The sequence below is a fragment of the Perca flavescens genome, chromosome 3, assembly GCF_004354835.1.
Source record: "Perca flavescens isolate YP-PL-M2 chromosome 3, PFLA_1.0, whole genome shotgun sequence".
Lineage (NCBI taxonomy): Eukaryota > Metazoa > Chordata > Actinopteri > Perciformes > Percidae > Perca > Perca flavescens.
Genome location: NC_041333.1, coordinates 4521523 through 4545078, shown reverse-complemented (window position 1 = coordinate 4545078; position 23556 = coordinate 4521523). Strand labels below are relative to the sequence as shown.

Here is a 23556-nt window from a genome sequence, read left to right as displayed (position 1 = left end):
GCTCAGGAGGAGCTTCTGCCTTCTGACAGTAGGTGTGGTTCATCGTATATGAATGACAGCTGGAAATGATTGTGTAATCTTCACCCACACACACACACACACACACACACACACACACACACACACACACACACACACACACACTTCTGCTGCTCAAATGCAGTTTCCCAAAGGAATATGACTTTATTGATCAAATCAAATCAATCAAAATTTATTTTTCCTGTTTTCCAATCATCAGCAGGTCTTCCTGTTTCAAAGTTTGCTTTTATTTTAAAAGATGGGAACAAAACTAAAAGTATCACAGTTCATATTATTGAGGATATTCAAGGGTAATGTTAAGATTATTTTATCTAAAATGCCATCCGTAACATTTAAATCTGAGCTTTTTATGGGTTATTCCCAACTAGTGAACATAAAAAAAAACTTCAAGTCCAGCTATTACATTTAATACCCTTGGGTCTCAGCTCTTTTACAACTACAAGAAAGTTAATCACCACCCTGTGACTTTTTCTGTCAGTTTAACACAAAACTATCAACTTAGCATTTCCCCCCCAAATTTAGGCAAACTCTTTTTGTATACAAAGTTAAGTTTACCCTTAGTAGAGGTCACAGGAATGCCAAAATAACAAAACAGAACAAGAACTTTAAGTCCAGCTACGACATTTACAACTACAAGAAGGTTAATTGCATCTCCATGCTGTGACTTTGTCTGTCAGTGTCACACAAACCTATCAACTCAACGAAAGCAAGTCATTTACAGGAACTGATCAATTTACAAAAAAGTCATTAACGTAACATATTTTGAATCTCTTCTCTCATTGATGAGAATCTTCTTGCTCCTTTGAGCTCAAGCTGAGGGGATCCAAGGAGGCTCACACGTGTGTTTGGCCATTCATAACACCTGTGGAGGTGTTGGGCAAAGATGTAATTGACTGATTTTAACCCATGTACTGTTTAACAGTAAAGTCAGAACAAAAGAAAATGCAAAGAAATACAACAACACTTACATAAAACAAACAAAACAATATGGACTTCTGTTCTAAGCTTAAATATATAGTAAGGGATGTTAATCCAATACACTTTTTTTCAAATTCAGTGAATATCTCCTCATGGTCATCTAGCTCTCAACTGGAAAAAAACAACAACAAAAAAACAAATATTTTGGGGCGTATCTAGGAGGACAGGAACCTTGGCTCCCTCTCTCTCCACTTTCTGACCTCAGCTGCAGTTGGTGCTTGGGTTTGACGTGATTTAGAGGTTTGCCTATGTCAGTTCTTTAGTTTTCCCTTCCATTTTTCAACCTGGTCCCTATTTTCCCATGTAGTTTGTGTCCAAGTGACAAATGTGAACAAAAATCTTTGACATTGTTCCAGTTCTGAGCATGAACGCTATATAAGTGTGTGACTTGATTATAGGAACGTGGTGAAGTCTCGGTCTGAATTCTCGCGAGGTGACATGTTGAAGACAGCAGTGTGGAAGGTGAGTGGGGAGAGAGGCGTTCTGGGGAGTTTGTTGTTTTGGAGTACAGAAAGCAAAGCTTTGTGTTATCTAAAAGATTTTCGATTGCGCATTTATGGCTGGGCAATATAAAACAATATTACAGTATATTGATATCGCGATACAACAATAGATATCGTTTTTGATTTTGGATATCATAATATGGTAAGATGGCAATATGACATGATGTGTTGTCCATTCCTAGTTTAAAGGCTGCAAGTGATGTCATTTTCTGAACTTACCGGACTATTCTTGCTGTTCCTTTATTTGCTTTTACCATACCTGCAAACTCAGAAGGAGGGCTGAAAAAGGTGACACATCCCCTCCTGCTAGCTAACGGTAGGCTAACGTTTCCTGCTGCCAAGTGTAGTGTTAACTAGCGTGACATGTGGCGATGTTTAGGTTGCCTCTAACGTCCGCTTCGGAGCATCAAAGAGAAAAGCAGGCATTTCAGTGGCACCTAAATAAGGCACCGAAATCTGCGTTGCAATTCGGTCCGGTCGTTAAGGCACCCCAAAAAGTGCATAGTGCTGCTAATTTGATTTGTGGTTTTCAATATAAAACTTGGTGAAATCAGTTCAGTTTTTGTATATTTACTTTTTGAACATTTTCAGCACATTTGAACAGTACAGAGAATACTAATAATCGTGATAAAATTATGATATAAAATCTTCATACCACTTCATTGTTAGCAGCATCATCTTTGTCGATCAGGGGGACCTGAGCAACTGAGTCCTCCATGCAGGACTCTGGGCTGCTCTTGAAGCTGTGGATGGAGTTGCGAGACTCAGGTTTCTCCAGACCTCTGAAGGCATCCACTACACGAGTCTGAAAGATGAGGAAAAACAGCCAGCTCAGGGTTTTATGTTAAAGGAACATTTTAGTGTTTCTATCCGGGTCTTATTCTCATTCTGTAATGTCTGTTCTGACCACGGATCATAATAATAAGTGGCTCTGATACGTATATCAGAGCAGGCAGCACATATCGTAAATAGAGGTGTGACGAGACACTCGGCTCACGAGACAATCCACAATATTGGGTTCATGAGAACAAGACAAGACCTTGTTTTGTCAATCACATTTCCTGAATCTCTTCATCATAGTCAGAGCGGACAGTGCTATGAGAATAGGACCCAGGTGGAATTTCCTTTCAAAGGTGAAACAATACCTGCGTCAACATGCGGTTGTAGCTGCGGAGCCACCTCTTTCTGTTAATTTGCTTCTTCTCAGCGTGGTCGATCTCTTCCTGAGTCTTGGTCTCATCCAGCCCGCCCTCAGAGATCTCCTCCTGCTGCGTGCCTTGACCTGGCAGCCTCAGGAACTTCAGCCAGCTAGTGGGGACACTGGTTACCAGCTGGGAGGGGGACAGACACAAACATCGTTTTCCTCAACATCTCTGTGACCTGAACCCCCTGGAGTTTTGGAGACAGTTTTTATTGTCTAATGATGATGATCAGCTGCACAGAGAACCAGGTCTTCATTACTATATTTATTTTATAATTTGGGAGGAAACTAAGGGCTGTCCTCACCAAGAACGATTCAGAGCGATTTGATGAATGACAGAAACACTGACAGATAATCTAAATCCATCTAAATTTACAACATGACACTGCAAAGAGATTGGTTCCACACAGGTGGTCAGTGGCGTGGCGTATTTCTAATGTCACAGAAACCACTAAGAGTGAATCTTGTGTTTTGGATTTTATTATCATACTGCTGGTAGTCTATATCCAGGATGTTCCACTTCCGGGATTGCTCCGTTCCCGCTGGAAACTCCGCCACATGTCACATGTCTCTTTTCGGCCGTATGTCTTTTACCTCCCGCTTTCTTTGTGTTGAAATTTTAAACTCCAGTGGATTTCTGAGGACTATGGTTAATTACTGCTCAGATCTCTGCAGGGTAAATCCAGACAGCTAGCTAGAATATCTGTGCAATCTGTACCGTGTGGATGCTCATGTCGTTAAAGTTATGGTTATAGTTATCAGTGTGAACAGACTTTATTGCCCATGAAGCTGTTGGAAGGCTTTACATGTGAAACCTCTGGAGAAGTAATGAGTTTCATTTACAGATCTTTAGTTCATACCAGTGCCCTGTTGTGGGCATGAAGAAAGATGTAGTTGGCAAGTTAAAAGTCACTACTGCACAAATAGCCTATAAAGTTCTAATCATTATTCAGCATTCATGCAAAAAGATATTATTTATTTGCAGCCTGGCAGTAAATGTGGGTTTTAAGATACTGACCATGTAATCACAACGCCCCCAGTTTGGCTAGAGACTTTGTTGCAGGTCATCCCTATCTCCCCTATTTCCTGTTTGCTATTAAAATGATGGCTAAAAGTGTCTCACCTGTCCCCACAAGAGGCTGCCGAAACCCAGGAAGACACACCATAGCCACTGATCGATGGTCAGACCAACACAGCTGAATGGTTTACCACCAAACTGAATAATGATGATCTACAGCAGAAAAGAGAGGTGACATCATACAGGGAATCTTCAACAGAGGTGGATATAGCCTCCAGGCCTGAAAAGTGAAGCCAAGAGAACTCAACAGTGATCGCCCACTTTTTGAACTGCTCTGGTACCGGAAGATATTTTCCTTATTCAAATGGTCTATTGAAGTTTCAGAAATTGCTAATGTAAAAGCAAAGAATTTCTAATATAGGAAGAAGTTCCACTCCCTCGTTACTTCCGGCTTCTGAACTGGTTGCAGTTCCACCAGAGTTCTATATAGGGGGCGCTCACAGGCCAGTGCAGAATGAATGGCACTCTATGGAGCTATACCCCTCAAAATCCACTTTTCTCAGGATACAATTTTTTGTCTAGTAATTTGAATGTTGCATTCGAAAGGGGAGGCATACCCACTGCTGGGTGTTAGATTTTTTTAAAGTTGTTTTTTTGTTCTAAAAAGCCTTTTAAAATGTCAATGACGTCATACACATATACGGCCGGAGATACTGCTTTACGGCAAGCTCTGAGTCGCTTCCTTTTTTTCTCTCGAGGCATCGACCACACAGCTGACAGGTTAGGCTCTCCCTGTTAATTCACATGCTAGAAACAGATTTGCTAATGTTTTAAAGACCATGCCGAAATATTTACTCTGACATTCAGGCTCTGCTTCGGATGCCGTCAAGCTGGATCTCCGATCGTAATCAGACCTTCACTGACCAATCAGCATTCATGAGCAGAATGCTAGCGTGTTATGGGCAACAACGACTCACCCTGTAAGAAATCAAAAGGACATAAGTACTCGTTCATTCAACTTTCGACCTATAATCCATGTTGAACTTGCAAAAAGTACAATCAAATCTGAGATTTCTCAACAACAATCAAGCGAAAGAGACACATTTAGCCGTCTAGCTCCATAGAGTCCCATTCATTTTGCACTGGACCGCAATCAGCCCCAGTGGAACTCTGGTGGAACTGCAACCAAATTTGGTACAATGGGGCTGAATAGGGAGTGGAACGGCTTTCCGTAGACCGGCTTTGATAAAAGTGTTATTCCTTGTGTTGTCTTCCTGTCAACCTTGAAAACAATCTACCTTTTTGGCGCCCTTTTTTTCACAGTTTGTTTTTGCTTTATCCAACGTTTTAAATTGTAAAACTTTTCTTCTACACATTTTCACCGCTTATTTCTACGTCCCATATTTTCTGATATAAAACACAAATTTAAAACGGGTCAATTTGACCGGAAGTCAACACAAGGGTTATGCCTAGAACCAAGCCAATCAGCTAAGAGATGAACGTGACCATAAAACCTTTCATTTGTCAACGTCAAACATTTTGAAAACTGAAAAAAGGCAAAGCTACAAGACTGTGTATGTACATAAATAATCATAGTGGAGCAGCTCACTAGCAGTTCACGGGTGCAGTCAACATTTCTATGGTAACAACGAGCTCCACCAATCAGAGATGTGGCTGTTGGCTTCTACAGGAGCATGTACCATCGTTTCACAATCTCGTAGATCGTAGTAAGGCTACCCTGGATGGTTGAGAAATTATGGTTGATAATCAAAGTCCTTATAGAGAAAATGAATGGGTTTTCTGAAATCGCATCGTTGAGCTCTATGCAGAAGTGCTTTAAGCAATAGGTTGTCACAGTGGTTACACGTTCATATACATTCAGTTTTACAGTCTACGGTAACTTTACACTGTGACCCTGCCCAGGTATGACAATTGCCTCGCCTTTCACAGGTTACCTGTACGACAAAGGTTCCCACGAGGATAGAGCAGAAGATGACGTTGTTGAAGATGCCCTCAAACACATTCCTCTCGCCATGAATCTTGCGGGCATTGATCTCGTTGAAGATCTGCATCAGAACGAACACGTTGAACACGATGGTGTAGTGCTCAGAGGACGGGGCGTTGAGGGGGGCGTCCCTGCCACTGTCAACGTCAAACAGCTTCTCACCTGTGAAATGGAGGGTCAAAGCACTAGTACTTAGCTGAGACTTCAGATGAAAACTAGCCTTTTGGCTAATTCTGGCATATCTACAGCAATGTTCATTAAAGGGGTGATAGAATATATATATGGTATGCTCGTGAATATTTAGATGAGCTGCGTGCTGATTGGTTGAGCGAATTGCCATACGCAGACATTAGAGATGCGCGCTGATTGGTTGATCAAATCCCCAATACACATACATTAGAGAAGCGACAGAATCTCCTATTCCAGACACTGCAATTTTTCATTACCAAATTCACTTCTGAGACTTTTTTATGTGAGAAATCAACTATATAAAGCTTAAATATGGGCCGTTTTACGAAAATTGATGGGTAATTGCAAATATGGTAAGACTGTGTGTCGGACTTCAGCGGTGGTGCTGCTGCCTCGCCGCCCGGCCTGCCTTCCTTCACAGACCCCGGCCTGCTGTCAGGCTGGCAGCCCTGACAGAGCTCCAGTGCCCGCAACTCCCCTCTTCCTGCTAGCTAAATGGCCCGTTGTGTGAGGGTGAGAGTGCGGTCAGCGCGCTTGTTACACCAGCAATCTCTTACCACATGTTACACACAATGTCACGCCACTTAGCTATACAACATCTAAATGTCTTATAAAGCTAATAACGGTGTCTGATTTCAAGTTAATTAATATTTGTGAAGTTTAGCTATTTGTTTCGTTAGCTGCGACTGTCACTTCAATCCTATCTATGTGTAGCTACAAATCACGGATAGTTAGCGTCATTTTGGGCCGTAATTCGAGTATATGTTTGAATTTCGTCACGCCACTTACACAACATCTAACTAAATGTCTTATAAAGCTAACAACGGTGTCAGATTTCAAGTTAATGAATATTTGTGAGCTGTAAGGGTTTCGTTAGCTGCGACTGTCCCTACAATCCTATGTGTACAATATTGCGGCTAGTTAGCTTCATTTTGGTCGTAATTCGAGTATATTTACAGTTTGAATTTCGTCACGTCACTTATACAACATCTAACTAAATGTTTTATAAAGCTAACAACGGTGTCAGATTTCAAGTTAATGAATATTTGTGAGCTGTAAGGGTTTTGTTAGCTGCGACTGTCCCTTCAATCCTATGTGTACAGATTGCGGCTAGTTAGCTTCATTTTCGGCGTAATTCCGAGTATATTTACAGTTTGAATTTCGCCACGCCAGTTATACCACATCTAACTAAATGTCTTATAAAGCTAACAACGGTGTCCGATTTCAAGTTAATGAATTTTTATGAATTCCAGAGGAATTCTAAGAGGAGGCTAGCTAGCTCCATCCAGCCGCAGGCTCTATCAATGAGACTCGCGGACAAGATGCGTGTATTTACCCAATCGTTTGTTTAAATAACTCAACACATTATAATTACACACATTAAAAGATTAACTGAAACCTGTGGTAAGAGATTGCTGGTGTAACAAGCTCGCTGACCGCGCTCTCACTCACACACACCGGGCATTTAGCTAGCAGGAAGAGGGGAGTTTCAGGCCCTGGAGCTCTGTCAGAGCAGGGGCATTTAGTTGTCTATTGCCCCAAGAGACGGTGACTTTGCGCGGGTATGGAGTGCTGTGGGCTGCCAGTGGTGACGGAGCTCCAAGTACCTCAGAGCAGGCCGGGGTCTGTGAAGGAAGGCAGGCTGGGCGGCAAGGCAGCAACACAGGCAGCACCGGCGCTGAACTCCGACACACAGTCGGACAAAATTTGCAATTAGCCATCCATTTTCGTAGAGTGGCCCATATTTCAGCTTTACATAGTTGATTTCTCACATAAAAAAGTTTCAGAAGTTTTGTAATGGAAAAGCAGAGATCTGCGTGACCTAGCTAGATTCAGAAGACTACCTGATCTCAGGTCAGTTGTGTAGCCTATGTAAACGTTGGGGCGTGACCATTCTCTTAATACACCCATGGGCTGACAAAGGTTCCGGTTTTTGGGAGGTTGATGTCAACTTCCAGCTTTGTTGAGATTCGCCTGTTTTCAGCGGCAGTTTCAAAATATGAGATTTTCATAGTAAAGGGGTATCAGTGGGACTTTGAGCTTCTATGTATGTCCTATTTACCCACCGAACTGTCATTATTCAACTATGACAGGGTGAAATCAGTTTTGCATTCTATCACCCCTTTAATATATACTGTCCCTGTCAAATAAATGTATCAATAGAAAAAGGTGTGTTAATCAACTCAATCTTCATGTTTTTACATCAAAAATTCCATTCATTTAAACAATAATGAATTTACGATTAATTAGTAAGTGCCTTGTAATTAGGATATTTTGATGTTTTCTGTACACAAGTTTAATGGTTTTTAAGGGATTTTTTAAGTGAGTCTGCTTTAAATAATGTAGCTGTGGTTGTGTTTTCTGACCATAGAAGAGCAAGGTGAAGATTACGGCTAGCTGGTAGACGGCGTGTCCCAGGATGTTCTTCATCATGGTGCGGGAAATGAGCGCCTTGTCGCGACCGTACGGTTTCCTGAGCAGCAGCTCCTCGGTTGGCTGCTCGGTGGCGAGAGCCAGTGCAGCGAAGGTGTCCATGATGAGGTTGACCCACAACATCTGCACAGCTTTCAAAGGAGAGTCCTTGAAACACACACACACACATACACACACAGATATACTGTCAGCGTCTATTAGCAGAGAAACCACAAGCTCCATCTTGGAATTTCAGAACTTTTTCAATTTAAAACATCGGATTTGATAATATTTATGTTATAATAAATCTTTAAACCAAGAACGATCTTTTAAATTTAGTGTTTGATGAGTCTCAGAGTGACAGTATTTGACTTTTCAAGGCTATAGTGATTGTGTGTACTGTATTTTATATATTATCTGTCATGTTAAAAAGAGATTTCTAATGTAAAAGACTTTTTCTTGTTTTAAAGTCCAGGTTAGCTGATGGGTCAATTGGAAGGACCTTATTCTTAATTTACTTCATTGCCTAATTTAATTTAAATGAGCTACATAATGTTTTAGGACATTATGTAGCAGCTGTAGCTGTTGAAATGTCTTTGAGCAAGACCAAATCCCATCTACAAAGAGCCTTTTCACTCTGTATTTAGCCCCATTGTACCGAATTTGGTTGCAGTTCCACCGGAGTTTCACTGGGGGTGATCGCAGGCGAGTGCAGAATGAATGGGACTCTATGGAGCTAGAAGGCTAAATTTGTCTCTTTCGTCTTATTGTCGTTGAGAAATCTCAGATTTGATTGTACAAGTTCAACATGGATTATAAGTCGAAAGTTGAATGAACGAGTACTGATCCTTTCGATTTCTTACAGGTTGAGTAGTTGTTGCCCATAACATGCTAGCATTCTACTAATGAATGCTGATTGGTCAGTGTACGAGTGATTACGACCAGAGATCCCGCTTGACGGCATCCGAAGCGGAACCAGAATGTCAGAGTGAATATTTCGGCGTCTTTAAAACATTAGGAAACCTCTTTCTATCACGTGTATTGACAGGGAGAGCCTAACCTGTCAGCTGTGTTGTCGATGCCTCGAGAGAACAAAGGAAGCGACTCAGAGCTTGCCGTAAAGCAGTATCTCCCACCGTACGATGTGTATGACATCACTGCTTAAAAGGATTTTTAGAACAAAAAAGCGACATTAAAATAATCTAACACCCAGCAGTGTGTATTTTCTTTGCCTCCCCTTTTGAATACAACATGTAAATTACTAGAAAAAAAATTATATCCTGATTTTGAGGGGTATAGCTCCATAGAGTCTCATTCATTCTGCACTCGCCTGTGAGCGCCGTCATATGGAGCCAGAGTGGGAACTGCAACCAGTTCAGAAGCTCAGAATTAGAAATTCTTTGGCAAGACACTGAACCACTAAATTATTCCGAATTGACAGGCCAGCACAGTAAAACGTGGAATATAATGGAATTGACAAAATGGGGATGCAATTACAGTATATAAAAATCTGGGTTTTCCCTACAAGGTTTTTTTTTTCCACAGTGCCTTACTGTATGAATGGTTTGGCCTCTTGTGGACATAGTGTGCAAATATATATATGCACATATATTCAAACCTATGTGTTTCTTTAGAAAGATTGGAGCTTACCATTCCAAACCTGAACTAATCTTCTTCATCAGGACTGTGTTGGAGCGGTATGATCAGATCAACTACATTTTTTCAAGGGCCAGAATTTTTCTAAGCAGACACTCCGGACTTTCAAATAAAGAAAATAAAATGTATTTATACCTAATACGCCTATTTTTGTTTGAAATTTTCACTTTCTTACTGAATTAATGCTATCCTTTTTTTTTTCTTTTACATGTATTAGTTTGAGCAAACTCCTAAAAAACATGGAAACTCCATAATGATAACTGGCTCTTTAACTAGAAAATGATCTCAGATTAGGAGGCAGTTCACTGAGGTGTGATGGTTAAAGTCTGTGATTATGGAAACATTATTGTAGTATGCAGCGTCCTGATTGGTGGAAAATGCTTGCAGAAAGAAAGGCTGTTGTCAGGTAAACATGTCACTGTCAAAGAGGCTGAAGTGAAAAGTTGACGTGGAAAAGCCAAAAGCCCAGCTTTAATGATGAATGACTATGCACTTCACTGCCACATGGGTGGCAGTGAAGGTCAGGGGCCTCGACGGACCAGACCCGGGCGGCAGACGCTGGCTCTGGGGACGTGGAACGTCACCTCTCTGTGGGGAAGGAGCCGGAACTGGTGCGGGAGGTGGAGCGCCACCGGTTAGATCTGGTGGGGCTTACCTCACGCACAGTCTCGGTTCTGGAACCATACTCCTGGATAGGGGTTGGACTCTTTTCTTCTCGGAGTTGCCCAGGGTGTGAGGCGCCGGGCGGGTGTGGGGATACTCACAAGCCCCGGCTGGCGCCCGCTGTGTTGGAGTTTACCCGGTGGGACGAGAGGGTCGCCTCCCCCACGCCTGCGGGTTGTGGGGGAAAACTCTGACTGTTGTTTGTGCATTCGCACCAAACAGGAGTTCGGAGTATTCGGCCTTCTTGGAGACCTTGACTGGAGTCCTGCATGGGGCTCCAGTGGGGGACTCCATTGTTCTGCTGGGGACTTCAACGCACACGTGGGCAATGATGGAGACACCTGGAGGCGTGATTGGGAGGAACGGCCTCCTGATCTAAACCAGAGTGGTTGTTTGTTGTTGGACTTCTGTGCTAGTCATGGATTGTCTATAACGAACACCATGTTCGAACATAGGGATGCTCATAAGTGTACCTGGTACCAGAGCACCCTAGGCCAAGGTCAATGATCGATTTCATAATCGTTTCATCTGATCTGAGGCCGTATGTTTTGGACACTCGGGTGAAGAGAGGGGCAGAGCTGTCAACCGATCACCATCTGGTGGTGAGTTGGGTCAGGGGGGTGGGGAAGACTCTGGACAGACCTGGTAAGCCCAAACGTGTAGTGCGGGTAAATTGGGAACGTCTGGAGGAGGCCCTGTCCGACAGACTTTCAACTCACACCTCCGGGCGGAGCTTTTCGTGCATCCCTGTGGAGGCTGGGGGCATTGAACCCGAGTGGACAATGTTCAAAGTTTCCATTGCTGAAGCTGCGGCGAGGAGCTGTGGTCTTAGGATCTTAGGTGCCTCAAGGGGCGGTAACCCACGAACACCGTGGTGGACACCAGTGGTCAGGGAAGCCGTCCGACTGAAGAAGGAGTCCTTCCGGGATATGTTATCTCGGAGGACTCGGAGGCGGTTGCAGGGTACCGAGGGGCCCGAAGGGCTGCAGCCTCTGCCGTGAAAGAGGCAAAGCAGCGGGTGTGGGAGAAGTTTGGAGAAGACATGGAGAAGGACTTTCGGTCGGCACCAAAGTGTTTCTGGAAAACTGTTCGCCACCTCAGGAGGGGGGGGAACCATCCAAGCTGTGTACAGTAAGGATGGGACACTGTTGACCTCCACTGAGGAGGTAATAGGGCGGTGGAAGGAGCACTTTGAGGAACTCCTGAATCCGACTAATACGCCCTCTATGTTAGAGGCAGAGCTGGAGGATAACGGGGATTGTCGCCGATTTCCCAGGCGGAAGTCACTGATGTAGTCAAACAACTACACAGTGGCAAAGCCCCGGGATTGATGAGATCCGTCCAGAAATGCTCAAGGCTCTGGGTGTGGAGGGGCTGTCCTGGTTGACACGCCTCTTCAACATTGCGTGGAAGTCTGGGACGGTGCCAAAGGAGTGGCAGACTGGGGTGGTGGTTCCTCTTTTTAAAAAGGGGGACCAGAGGGTGTGTGCCAATTATAGGGGTATCACACTTCTCAGCCTCCCTGGTAAAGTCTACTCCAAGGTGCTGGAAAGGAGGGTTCGGCCGATAGTCGAACCTCGGGTTGAGGAGGAACAATGCGGATTCCGTCCTGGTCGTGGAACAACGGACCAGCTCTTCACTCGCAAGGATCCTGGAGGGAGCCTGGGAGTATGCCCAACCGGTCTACATGTGTTTTGTGGATTTGGAGAAGGCGTATGACCGGGTCCCCGGGAGATACTGTGGGAGGTGCTGCGGGAGTATGGGGGTGAGGGGGTCTCTACTCAGGGCCATCCAATCTCTGTATGACCAAAGTGAGAGCTGTGTCCGGGTTCTCGGTAGTAAGTCGGACTCGTTTCAGGTGAGGGTTGGCCTCCGCCAGGGCTGCGCTTTGTCACCAATCCTGTTTGTAATATTTATGGACAGGATATCGAGGCGTAGTCGGGGTGGGGAGGGGTTGCAGTTTGGTGGGCTGGGGATCTCATCGCTGCTCTTTGCAGATGATGTGGTCCTGATGGCATCATCGGCCTGCGACCTTCAGCACTCACTGGATCGGTTCGCAACCGAGTGTGAAGCGGTTGGGATGAGGATCAGCACCTCTAAATCGGAGGCCATGGTTCTCAGCAGGAAACCGATGGAATGCCTTCTCCAGGTAGGGAATGAGTCCTTACCCCAAGTGAAGGAGTTCAAGTACCTTGGGGTTTTGTTCGCGAGTGAGGGACAATGGAGCGGGAGATTGGTCGGAGAATCGGGCGCAGCGGGTGCGGTATTGCATTCAATCTATCGCACCGTTGTGACGAAAAGAGAGCTGAGCCAGAAGGCAAAGCTCTCGATCTACCGGTCAGTTTTCGTTCCTACCCTCACCTATGGTCATGAAGGCTGGGTCATGACCGAAAGAACGAGATCCAGGGTACAAGCGGCCGAAATGGGTTTCCTCAGGAGGGTGGCTGGCGTCTCCCTTAGAGATAGGGTGAGAAGCTCAGTCATCCGTGAGGAGCTCGGAGTAGAGCCGCTGCTCCTTTGCGTTGAAAGGAGCCAGTTGAGGTGGTTCGGGCATCTGGTAAGGATGCCCCCTGGGCGCCTCCCTAGGGAGGTGTTCCAGGCACGTCCAGCTGGGAGGAGGCCTCGGGGAAGACCCAGGACTAGGTGGAGGGATTATATCTCCAACCTGGCCTGGGAACGCCTCGGGATCCCCCAGTCGGAGCTGGTTAATGTTGCTCGGGAAAGGGAAGTTTGGGGTCCCCTGCTGGAGCTGCTCCCCCCGCGACCCGACACCGGATAAGCGGACGAAGATGGATGGATGGATGGACTATGCACTCGTCATGTATGCCTCATTTGCAATGAAAGATGCTGTTGCAAAATAATACAACCAGCATCATCTTCATCAAGAATGAAGAACTGGAACGATCGCGTCATTCATGTGCATATTAAGTAGCCACTTATAAGCGCACGTGGGCAATGATGGAGACACCTGGAGAGGCGTGATTGGGAGGAACGGTTGTTTGTTGTTGGACTTCTGTGCTAGTCATGGATTGTCTAAAACGAACACCATGTTCGGTCATCGGGATGCTCATAAGTGTACCTGGTACCAGAGCACCCTAGGCCGAAGGTCAATGATCGATTTCATAATCGTTTCATCTGATCTGAGGCCGTATGTTTTGGACACTCGGGTGAAGAGAGGGGCAGAGCTGTCAACCGATCACCATCTGGTGGTGAGTTGGGTCAGGGGGTGGGGGAAGACTCTGGACAGACCTGGTAAGCCCAAACGTGTAGTGCGGGTAAATTGGGAACGTCTGGAGGAGGCCCCTGTCCGACAGGCTTTCAACTCACGCCTCCGGCGGAACGAGATCCAGGGTACAAGCGGCCGAAATGGGTTTCCTCAGGAGGGTGGCTGGCGTCTCCCTTAGAGATAGGGTGAGAAGCTCAGTCATCCGTGAGGAGCTCGGAGTAGAGCCGCTGCTCCTGGCATCTGGTAAGGATGCCCCCTGGGCGCCTCCCTAGGGAGGTGTTCCAGGCACGCCCAGCTGGGAGGAGGCCTCGGGGAAGACCCAGGACTAGGTGGAGGGATTATATCTCCAACCTGGCCTGGGAACGCCTCGGGATCCCCCAGTCGGAGCTGGTTAATGTTGCACGGGAAAGGGAAGTTTGGGGTCCCCTGCTGGAGCTGCTCCCCCCGCGACCCGACACCGGATAAGCGGATGAAGATGGATGGATGGATGGACTTATAATACCTCCATAGATTTACCGCTCCAGCGGAGTTTGGTTTGTTCAGCCAGCAGTGAGGTTTACAAGAATTTGTCCAAATTTCCAGATTCCCGGCAAACTAGATAAACAGTTAGACTAAAAACCGACAGCTTTTGTTTTAGCTTGTTTGTAAAAATTCGCTATTTGCAGAGTAGAGCTGTGTTTGCAGAGTAGAGCTGTGTTTACGTAAAACAGCGTGGTGGATAAGAGTGCACTGAGCAGACAGAGCAGATTGAACTATCGCTTTCTACATGTTTATGCCGGTCTACACAGGTGAGTGCATTGATAAGTATTGTAGCCTATTTACAGAAAAGAGACAGCGCGAGTCCATCTGCCCCAGCGGCCGTTGGTAACTCTTTCTGTGTTGTTCCCAGTCAGGTGCTGCGTGTTAAATTAACGCACACACACATCTCGGCTCAGCTGTGTGTGTGGAGCTTGGGCATCGCTGTAGAGAATCCTGGCATGTGAATAGAGATGTAAATACAGGGGGCTGGGTTTTTGCTCTAAATGCTTGAAATGATAAATAGCAGAACGCATTTTTTTCTCTTTACATTTTGTAAATTCATGATTACTCTGCGGGCCAGACTAAAAGCTTTGGCGGGCCGGATGTGGCCCGCGTGCCACCAGTTGACGTTGGCTGTCATAAGCAAAAAACTACATGACTGTCATTACCTTTTAATTCAAATGTTACCATACTCTGATTGGTGCGTGGGAATAAGTGGCATCAACTTCAGCAGAAATCCTATTAGTCTGAACTGTCAATGTGACGACAAGGTCTCCGTTTCACAGAGATGTGCTGCGTTCCGTCCTCAGCCACGCGCCATACCACACCGGGAGCCTCTCAGAAGCGGAGCGTCTCGTCTGTGCGACTTGCAGATTGTATTGTCTCTACATGTACTTGAAAGAACTAAGGTTATTATTAAGCTAGTATCTACCTTCTACTCCAAGCTCTCCTGTAATTAAACTCCATTCCGTCTCTTTTCTGGCATTGTCTTTATTAGGGATGGCGAAAACTAAAAAATTTACCGGTCACCAAGCCTCATTAACCGGTTGAAACCGGTTAACCATTTAGTTTAAAATATGCTACGCTATTTGAAATAACAGCCGCGCCTGCAATTTCTCAACTCTGTCGCATCTCTCTCTCTCACACACACACACACACACACTGCCCCGGCACCGCCCTTCCACTCACGTCACGTTTTTTAAATCCCCTACAGCGCGAAACAAGTCCCGCAAATGCGGCGCAGAGGAGCTTGTATGTAATAGGAGGACAAATGGCTCCTTAGTTTCGAAATAGTTTGGGTACAAGCCAGGTGATCGCGTTTAAAATAAAGTCGTTTGTCTAGCGTTAGAAGCTCATTAGAAACATTGCCGCGGCTCATTTGAGAAAATGACAGCTCCGAAGAGACGCCGCTTTAGTTTGAGTGTAGTGCTAACAATAATAAAGAAAGATGATGATCATCATCACCTTATCTGTTACCACTGAAATGCAGATGTAATGTGTTTCCAAATATAAGCCCATCTTATGCGGAATATTGCCTAATAGACTGCAACAGGATACAACCAATGGATAAAACAGGCACCTTCAGAATGCGTAAAACAGGCGATTAGGCCTAACAAAATTAATTGTTTGGTTCCGGTTTCCGACCGACCCTGTCAATTAATGTGCGATCCAAATTTATTTTATGAGCTTGGGGAAGAAATGATACTAATTAAATAAATACACAAATAAAAAGTTTAAGGCGAACTATAATTACATTTTTGTACAGCACTCTTGCGATGCAAGATGCCCGTTTTCCTCCAGCAATGCTGGAAGAGGACCCGATGTCGCCGCAGCCGCACTTAACGTTGCCGTGTCCAGTTTTACGGCAGCAGCAGCGTGAAGACGGCGCCTTCAACGAGCCCTCACCGGCCACGGCGGCCAGCTACAGCGCTACTGCGCCGCCGGGGAGCTTCAACACGTTAAACAGGGCAGATGAAACCACTCATGAACTATATTTTGTGTTTAATGTCGTTCAAGAGGATGGCAACGTAGCAAGCAAACACGATCAAATGAAAGGTAAACCCCCTTTAGAGTGCTCTAACGTTAGAGCAAGTCCCTGGGGCTCATTGGAGGTGGCTAGCAGCAGTGAAGCTAATGACAACTTCACAACACAATTCATTTGGATACAAGCGTTGCATTATGGAAGATAGACGGGATTCTGAACAGTGATGCACGCGTGCGCACACACACACACACACACACACACACACACACACACACACACACACACACACACACACACAGCAGAGCCGAGTTGTCTGCGTTACTTCACGAAGCACATGGAAACTGGCTGGAAACAATAGCTACAGCTTATACATTATTTACTTCCGCTGGCGCAGATGAACTAACTGTACACTCGTTAACTGTAAGAAGCCTACAATAAACCCTCCATGATTAAAGAGTCAATATTTATCAATACCCACCTACCTGTTCTACAGGCAAATTTAAACATGTAGAAACCAATATTTCAGTCTGCTCTTCATGCGCTGTCCACTCTTGTTCACCGCGCTGTGCAAACAAAGCTCTACTCTGCAAATAGCGACTTTACAAACAAGCTAAAATGAAAGATGTCAGTTTGTAGTCTGTTTCTTAGTTTGCAACAAATCTTGATTTTTGGACAAACTCTTGTAAACGTAGCTGCTGTCTAAACGAACCATCCTCTCCGCTGGAGCGGTAAACCTGTGGCTGTATTATAAGACCAAAACAAATACATGTGGCTACTTAATATGCATAATAAATATATGTATATAAATATATATAAATATGCATACGTAAATTACATGTTTTCAATTTATTAAGCGACAACTGTACATGTAGTAACAGGTAGGCTATGTTATGAAAATATTGAGTATCCATCGCTACTGTAAAGGCAAAAGAAAATCCTACTTATCCCTTGCTGCCACTGGGAAAAAAATAAAAAATAAAATAAATTCCCTATCGACCCATGACGTCAACAGACAACAAACCCTAACCAAACAATTATTTTTTTTATGCCTTATGAAAAATTTTGCGTGAGGGATTATTTTACTTCACAGAAAAAAAAATATTGGAATGAGATGGCTAACTGTAGTAGCGTTTATTCCAATATCTATAAATGCCTAATTTAGAGATAACAATAATTTTGACCGGTTAAAGTTGAAACGGTCAAACGGTCATCGGTTAACATCCCCAGTCTGTATAAAAAGGATCTGTGATGTCTACTATGTTGTCGTCCGTGGTGTTGTAAAGGAGACATGTAATAAATTGGGGGGTGTCGTTTGGTAAAATGACTGGATACTCTCGCTGTTTCAGTTCCTGCCTGGCTGTCTGAACACCCTGCGGCTAGCGTGAAAATAGACCTGGCGCATATCTTTAGCGGAGCGGAGAGCCACTTTACGCATGCCTCTGGGGCGCTGCGACGTGAGTGGTGAAATATCAAGCATTGACATAAATGGCTGCGATTGTTCACGGAAGTCGAGTCGCCTCCAACGTAGCACAGACATGCCCGGTGAAAAATAGGTCCCCACTGTCAGCTAAACTTGGCTAGTAGAGTGTCAAACGCTACTGTTATTATGTCGGCCACTAATGTAGGCAGCAGCAGTGTAATGTGTCTCTGACCTGGGTGATGCATGCTCCCATGAAGGCCACGATGACGGCGACCACATTGACTGTGAGCTGGAACTGCAGGAACTTGGCAATGCTGTCGTAGACGTTTCTGCCCCACATCACAGCCTTTACGATGCTTCTGAAGTTATCGTCTGTCAGGATGATGTCAGAAGCCTCCTTTGCCACATCCGTCCCCCGCAATGCCCTGCAGAATGCAGCATGCCGGTTAGCTTACATAAAGTTTACACTAAACCTGGACCCCAGGGGGGTTCAGGACTCTTCTGATTCAGTGGATCCTCACACTGGATCCCCACATGTTCTGACACTGGAAGCACAATGATGGAATGGGGTTTTGGAGGAATTGTCTTGGACTAGTGGATATTTAATTTATCAATTATTTTTTTCTGAAAGGAATCAATAAAGTGGATGAGATGATAATAACAACCAAAAAGAAGAATCCATTATCAAATCAGAATTAATGGAATGATCAATTGTTTGTCCTTTAACCTCCTGGCTGCTCTGGATCAAAACTCAATAGAAATAAAGGTCTGAGGGACGGGGCCACAGTCAGGCTGTCCAACAGTTATTTGGACATTAGTTTTGTTTATCTTCCATTAACTTCCATTAACGTAGCAAATTAATATGCATCTGATATCTGAATAATTTATTTCATATTACATTTACAAATAAGTTCACACCTTATCGTCTTTTAAATCAGCTCATATGAACGAGTTAACTGGTTAAAAACTTTTTTTTTTTTTTTATCATTTATGTACTGATTTTGATAATTTACTCTGCTGTAAATGTTACAAAGCAGTGTGATGACATCAGCTACAATCGTTACCATGGCGAAGCCAACATCTGCTTTCTTGAGGGCGGGGCCATCGTTTGTTCCGTCTCCAGTTACCGCAACAACCTGCCTCTGCTCTCCCACGGTGCTGTCGATCATACCTGAGATGTTGAGAGACAGATACACACACTTATGGACCAGATGAAGATGTGCCCAAACTCTGATTGCTTTTAAAATCACCTTAAGCCCATTTTTTCCCCTGCTGTGTTTATCAGTTTTATTTGGTTTTCATGTCTTTGCCTCTGAATTTCTATATATGCTCACCTCACACAGGTTTCGTACACCTTTTCCAAGGTCAAATTCAAGCACTTTTCAAGCACTTTCAAGGTCCATTTTAAAGCTTTTTCCAGCACCTTACACCACCGTAAAATATATACCAATACATAGTCAAAATTATTATTTAGTGTTTTTGTCACATTAAAAGACATAATGCTATAAACAGCCAACATTGTGTTTCGTAATAGCAGAAGGATCAGATATTTAAGCAAAACACAAGTTTTATTTTTCAAAATGAAGACTTTGCTTGCTATCTAACCTGCCTACAGGTTACAATTACAATTACCCCAAACAAAATCACTCGACAGGTTCACTTCACTAACCCTGAATTATCACCTTCTCCTCATGGTTCCTAACATTACATACAGTAAGACAGCTATGGAGAGGAGCACTGAGGATCTGAGCCAAATGACATGCAGCTGGGTCATTCTGCGTCAAAATCCAGGAAAACACTTGGTGCACTCTCTTAGATTTTGCTCAAAGTTTATGCTACCCTTAATTTCAGTCTTTTCACACTTTTTTCCAAATCTAGGACATGCTGTACAAACTTGTAATGGTTCAGTCATATTGACATGTTTGTCTTCCACCCTACAAAGTTTGGGCTGCCTATGAATAAATGTCCAAATATTGCTTCCCAGATAATGTGATTTTCAGGTTGTAAAACTGAAGTAATTTCATTCATTCATTACATAGGATTTGAACAAAAATATTTTACAGGCCTTGGTTTTGGGACACATTCTTGATATAGACAAGGTTTGAACAAAATCTGAGACAGTGCAACAAAAACCTGTAATTCCATTTTAACCCAGAAGACTCAGTGCACAGGCACCTGCCTGATAAATAGCCTATATTAATTTGAAAAAAAAAAAAAAAAGTATTTCATTGCCAAGACATATACGAATAGAGCAGTGTAAATATTGCATAAGGCTATCCTCAACCTTACAGTAGGATACTTGTAGGACACTCCATCTGATACAATTTCTGTTCAGCAATCAACGATTGTTGATATGCACTGGGCTAACGTTTGCAGGTTTTAATTTGCGGGTAGTTAACGTTACAGTTACTGTGATGTAACTTTGGCTATGTTCACTGCATATTCCACAAATGAACATGCCATGATGGACATGCAATACTAACATTACATTATCACACCAAGTACTCTCAGTCACTTAGCTAGCCTGCAAATTCCTAGCTAGAAGTGTACAGCAGGCTACTTCAGTTGGCTTACTTGAAACTTACTTCATGTGACTCGAGAGCACAGAATCGCGAAAAAGCTGCACGTCTTTTTTGCAGACTTTACAAGACGCAACTCGTAGGGTTTGTCCCTGTTTAATCCATAATTTGTATATTTCATCTTCCAGCCAACGTTCATTGAAACGACAGCCTGCCGATATTACAAATCCCACTATGGCCACGACAAGACCTGCCCTTCAATAGCATTTATTGACCAGGTGTCCATGATGCTTACGCAAGGTAACGTAACCCCATTTGTACAGGTCCTATCCCCTGACCAATCGGCTATTCTAACCTCAACCACTCAAGGTGAAATGCCTAACCCCAACCAATCGAGCTGCTTCCTAGGGCAGGTCTTGGCGTGGCGGCAGATCGCAGTCACAAATGCACAAACAAGCAGGTTTAATTTTAGGCTCTCCAACATTTTATTTCATTTATTCTATTTCTTTTAATAAACCAAATATTCAGTCAGATAGGTATTTGTTGTGAAAGAAATACAGTTACAATTTCAAGCATTTTCAAGCATTTTATCCAAAATTCAAGCACTTTTCAAACCTTGAAAACACAACATAAAAATTCAAGCATTTTCAAGGATTTCAAGCACCCGTACGAACCCTTTAATTCACTCTTGTAAAGTTTGTTTTCTATTCACTTTGATGTAGGGCTGGGCGATATATCGATATTAAAAATATATCGATATATTTTTAAATGAGATATGGAATTAGACCATATCGCATATATCGATATAGTTCAAATGTGATCCTTGCTCCCATAGATATATACACAGATGTCGCCTTGAGGTTCTAAACATACGTCAAAACCGCCGCCATCTTGGAACAGGGGTGCGAAGCATTCAGATCAACGCTAAAGATGCCGGACTTTTGTACTGCTTAATTATGTTCGATAGAGGAAATGAAAAGAACAAACAGCAATGAATAACATTTAACAGGTGACAATGTGTTTTATGATTATGTATGCCGCCTCCGACCAGCAACCTGAGCTCCGGCGGCAGCGGGAGGCGGAGAGCTCCGTGGCGGCCGCAGCGTCTCTTCCCGGGAAAAACACAGCTTTGCCTCGCTGCTGCGCCGGGTCCCCGCTGATCCAAATCGGACCAGCCAAAGACAGAGTGGTGATCGGTAGGATCTTACACGTAGTCCAGGACGACCTGTATGTCGATATCGGCGGAAAGTTCCACTAAGTTTGCCGGCGGCAGGCGGACGGAGAGAAGCTACAGCGGGGCAGCAGAGACCGTCTGCAGCTGCAGGATCTGGAGCTCAGTGCCCGTTAAAATGACACGTAACGCATAAATACATACAGAAATAAATAGTGGAGGAATGAGCCTGGACATTTCAGTCTGTTTTAAACTTCACCTTGAAGCAGAAACTCTTAGTTCAGAAGGGTGAAGTTTCCGTTTGGACTCAGATCTGTGAACCGATCATAATAAATATTCTTTGTATTAACACATTAATTAGTTTCTTTGTTTTGTAGTCGATAGTTCATCTTTTAGTTTACTTAAGTGGAAGCAGTATCAAGTGGAAGAATGGGACTATAAACCTAGGCTTACAGGCATGAGGCATTACATTTTGAACAAAGTAGATTATATTAATATCAAAAGCTTAATTGACCTTTGGAACGAATCACAAATATGGAGCTTTGATTTCAAAAAAGGTACTCCTGTTATACAGTATTTAGGTTTACATTTTATTGTTATTTGAACAGCTGAGCATTTAATCATGAACCAGGTGAAGAAACCGGTTTATTATTTATTTGATTTTGCAACTGTCTCTATGAAACTACTTGTGACATGTCATATTTGATTTTGGCTTTGACTGAACATTTGCTCTCACTTTGCGGAAAACAATATCGGGATATATATCGTATATCGATATTCAGCCAAAATATATCGGGATATGACTTTTGGTCCATATCGCCCAGCCCTACTTTGATGTATACAGTACATGTAAGTGAAGTGCTTTAAACTGCCTCGTGTATAAATTGCACAGTATAAATACGTTTCCCTTTGCCTTCCCTGTCTCTATCCCCCTGTCTGTCTATCCCCTAGGTCCGTCTCACTGTCTGTTGTGACCTGGTTAAAGTGTGTCTAACCTTTGACCAGAGTGTGTTTGTCCGTTGGAGATGATCTGGCGAGGACTCTCAAATTTGGCCAAATCTTATCAATAAGCTCCTGCTCAATCTGCACAGATAGAGAGAAGACATAAAAATAAAGCTGTAGGAATTGCTAACATGACAAAGTCTGTAGCTTATCTCTTTTGCAGCACACCCCTGTTGCTATTTATTCACACACAAAACTCATTTCTCAAAAAGCTGTAATCACATCTGTTTAAATTCCCCAAGATAGTGTTCTGTTTCCATGATTAGTTGCAAAACATTCATATAATCAGTTTATCTGACTGATGTCCTGCTGGGGTCCTGTAAAGCAGTGGTGGATACCTCTGAAAGGGGTCAAAAGAGAAGCAAAGGGGTTTGCAAGAACATGTCTGCGGCTGGAAATAAAAGAAATTACAAAAGTCTGCTGAAATGTTAATGTTGATGATTAACGGTTTAACCTGTTACCGACAATAAGAATTTTGATTGATTAATACTATCAGTTTAACAGCTAAAAAGTTTGAGTTTAGTTTATTGGCAGGTAAAGGGCAGGTACAAAGACACAATAAAAAACAGAGCAAAACCTATTAACTCCACTATAAATGGGCCACACAGGCATAAGCATAATAATACATACATACAGTATCTCACAAAAGTGAGCACATCCCTCACATTTTAGTAAATATTTCATTATATCTTTTAATGGGACAACACTGAAGAAATGACACTTTGCTACAATGTAAAGTATTCCGTTTACAGCTTGTATAACAGTGTAAATGTGCTGTCCCCTCAAAATAACTCAACATACAGACATTAATGTCTAAACCGCTGGCAACAAAAGTCAGACCACCCCTATGTTAAATTCCCATAGAGGCAGGCAGATGTTTATTTTTAAAGGCCAGTTATTTCATGGATCCAGGATACTATGCATCCTGATAAAGTTCCCCTTGGTCTTTGGAATTAAAATAGCCCCACATCATCACATACCCTTCACCATACCTAGAGATTGGCATGGTTTTATATCAGTTAGCCTAATAGCTGATTTGATTTGCATTGAG

At 43.5% G+C, this 23556-nt stretch overlaps 1 protein-coding gene across 1 annotated transcript in view; it reads right to left on the bottom strand.

Annotated features, from left to right (window-relative positions):
* Positions 1-244: 244 nt before the first annotated feature.
* The window catches only part of LOC114549437 (plasma membrane calcium-transporting ATPase 1-like), a 48255-nt gene continuing 24943 nt past the window's right edge, over positions 245-23556 (bottom strand). The window contains 10 exon segments of the mRNA XM_028569745.1: positions 245-901; positions 2176-2325; positions 2666-2851; positions 3845-3952; positions 5695-5906; positions 8300-8513; positions 18046-18228; positions 18230-18238; positions 18878-18984; positions 22499-22586. Coding sequence (XP_028425546.1) covers positions 893-901; positions 2176-2325; positions 2666-2851; positions 3845-3952; positions 5695-5906; positions 8300-8513; positions 18046-18228; positions 18230-18238; positions 18878-18984; positions 22499-22586 — 1266 coding nt within the window. The 3' untranslated portion in view covers positions 245-892.